Source organism: Palaemon carinicauda, chromosome 35, assembly GCF_036898095.1.
Source record: "Palaemon carinicauda isolate YSFRI2023 chromosome 35, ASM3689809v2, whole genome shotgun sequence".
In the NCBI taxonomy this organism is placed as follows: Eukaryota; Metazoa; Arthropoda; class Malacostraca; order Decapoda; family Palaemonidae; genus Palaemon; species Palaemon carinicauda.
Genome location: NC_090759.1, coordinates 26,835,164 through 26,837,663, shown reverse-complemented (window position 1 = coordinate 26,837,663; position 2,500 = coordinate 26,835,164). Strand labels below are relative to the sequence as shown.

The window sequence follows — 2,500 nt, the reverse complement described above, 5'->3', positions numbered from 1 at the left end:
ACGGTTCATTTTTCATTTGCCTACACACACACAGCGGATAGTGTGGCCAATTCTTTACATATTCTCCTCTGTCCTCATACACCTGACTACACTGAGCTTACCAAACAATTCCTCTTCACCCAAGGGGTTACTGCACTAATTGTTCAGTGGCCACTATCCTTTTATTAAGGGTAGAAGAGACTTTAGCTATGGTCAGCAGCTCTTTTAGGTGAAGGAAACTGCAAAATAAAACCTTTGTTTTCTAGTCTTGGGTAGTGCCATAACCTCTGTACCATGGTCCTTCACTGTCTTGGGTTAAGAGTTCTCTTGCTTGTGGGTACACTTGGGCGTGCTGTTCTGTCTTTTTACTTTTCCTCTTGTTTTGTTAAAGTTTTTATAGTCTATATAATAGATATTCATTGTAATGTTGTTACTCTTCTTAAAAATTTTATTTTTCCTTGTTTCCTTTCCTCACTGGGCTATTTTCCCTGTTGGAAACCCTGGGCTTATAGCATCCTGTTTTCCCAACTAGAGTTGTAGGTTAGCAAATAGTAATAATAATGATAATAATAATAATAATAATAATAATAACTGAGCAGCTTATTTCTCTCAGTGCTTAAAAAGGATAAATCCTGAAGCCTCTCTGTAGACATGCTTTACATGAGCTCTGACTAGACCATCCACAGTTTGCTAAAAGACCTCTCAACAGATTTTTAGATGCAGATCTAAGTCCAAAGTGTTATGAAGTCATAAGCTTATATATATTGTACATTTGTTTGTCATTGAAGTCAAACATTTGTCAGTAGACGGTACTTATCTTCAAAGCACTGGTAAATTCCTGGTGGCCGATGTGGTAATGTCCCCGACTGGTTATCGCCAGACTGGGATTCGAGTCCGGCTCAAAATTGTTAGTTTCCTTTAGTCTGTGCAATCTCGCCATCCTTGTGAGCTAAGGATGGTGGAAGGGGGGGGGGGGGGTTGTTTGGGGAGCCTATAGGTCTATCTGCTGAACCATCAACAGCCATTGCCTTGCCTTCCTTGGTCTTAGCTTGCGTGAAGAGAGGGCTTGGGTATTGATCATATGTATATATGGTCAGTCTCTAGGGCACCGTCCTGCTTGCTAGGGCATTGTCATAGTCCCTTACCTCTGCCATTCATGAGTGGCCTTTAAAGCGTTAAATAGGTAAACAACTGCCATGTTGGTCATTGATTACAACATTCTCCAGAAGCCAAATTTCAGAATTTCTATGAAATTGTATCACGGCAGGCAATTTTATATATATATATATATATATATATATATATATATATATATATATATATATATATATATATATGCGTTCATTGCATGATTTTCTTACTTGTTTTTTCCCATTTCCATCATCATTTTTAAATAGAATTTTACTTTAAGGCTATTATAGGTTTAAGAATTTCCTATTATATTCATTTGTATGATGAGAAGCTGTCAATTGTTGTATCAGTAATGTGAATATGCTAACAGCAAAAATACAATGATGAGAAGTTTTAAAGATTAACGTTATGAAGATGTATTGGTATAAGTTATAACAAGCTTAACATACACTGCTCTATATACAGGGAAATTGTGAATCTGTACAATTTTATCAAAGTGATTGTTCATTGTTTGTTGAATAATAATGGTAATAACTAAACATATATACAGTTTACAGGCAGATCTTGAAGAAGAATATCCCGTTGTGTCTTAATTCTTATAAATATTTTGTAACATATATCAGTACACTGACACGACTTTGCACTGTACTGTTATATGCAGTGACACCATTAAACAATGAGAGCGGGATGGAATTATTTTCAAGATATGGCTAACCAAAGTTATGATGGTGATGATGATGATGATGATGATGATGATGATGATGATACCTTTCTAGGTATTACTACGGCGACGATCATCCCACCTTTGCTCTGTTCCTGTTCAAGTTGGGCAAGGCCAAGATCTACCTGAAGGAATTCCGCGAGGGAGTCAGGATGCTGGACAAAGCTGAAGCCATCCTGAAGATCGCCGTGGGACCCTCTCATCCCATCATAATCGACGAGGTGATCCCGACTAATCTTTTGGCCAACGAAGACATCGAGATTTGCCTGGAGAGGAGGATAGCTGCCGCTAAAAAGCGGGAGCTTCTACGTAAGGCCAACAAGAATGTCAGGAGATACGTCAAACCGATCAATCAGGCGGCGTAACAAGAACGCAGTTTTTTAGGTCTTTGTTGCTCTTGTTGTATTTGATGAAGTCAGGCTGTCATTAGAATAAAAACTTACGAGGTTATGTGGCTGTATTTGCTGTCAATCTTTTTGTATTGCTTTAATGAGGTATGCCGAGTGTCTTGTAACAATTTTACACTAAACCTCTGGTCTGAAGAGTATTTTTCTTACAGCCGATTTCAAGACTGATATGAACTACTTGACTCGTTTAGGTTTTATAATACAACAGAGAAATTAAAAGTTAAAAGCTAAGGAAAGGAAATCCGTTGGTATTTCACATCCC

At 37.8% G+C, this 2,500-nt stretch overlaps 1 protein-coding gene across 1 annotated transcript in view; it reads left to right on the top strand.

Annotated features, from left to right (window-relative positions):
• Window positions 1-2,500, top strand: part of LOC137627406 (histone-lysine N-methyltransferase SMYD3-like) — a 54,361-nt gene that overhangs the window by 51,798 nt on the left and 63 nt on the right. The window contains exon 9 of the mRNA XM_068358494.1: window positions 1,887-2,500. This exon is cut by the window's right edge and continues 63 nt beyond it. Coding sequence (XP_068214595.1) covers window positions 1,887-2,196 — 310 coding nt within the window. The 3' untranslated portion in view covers window positions 2,197-2,500. The remainder of the gene's footprint in view (window positions 1-1,886) is intronic.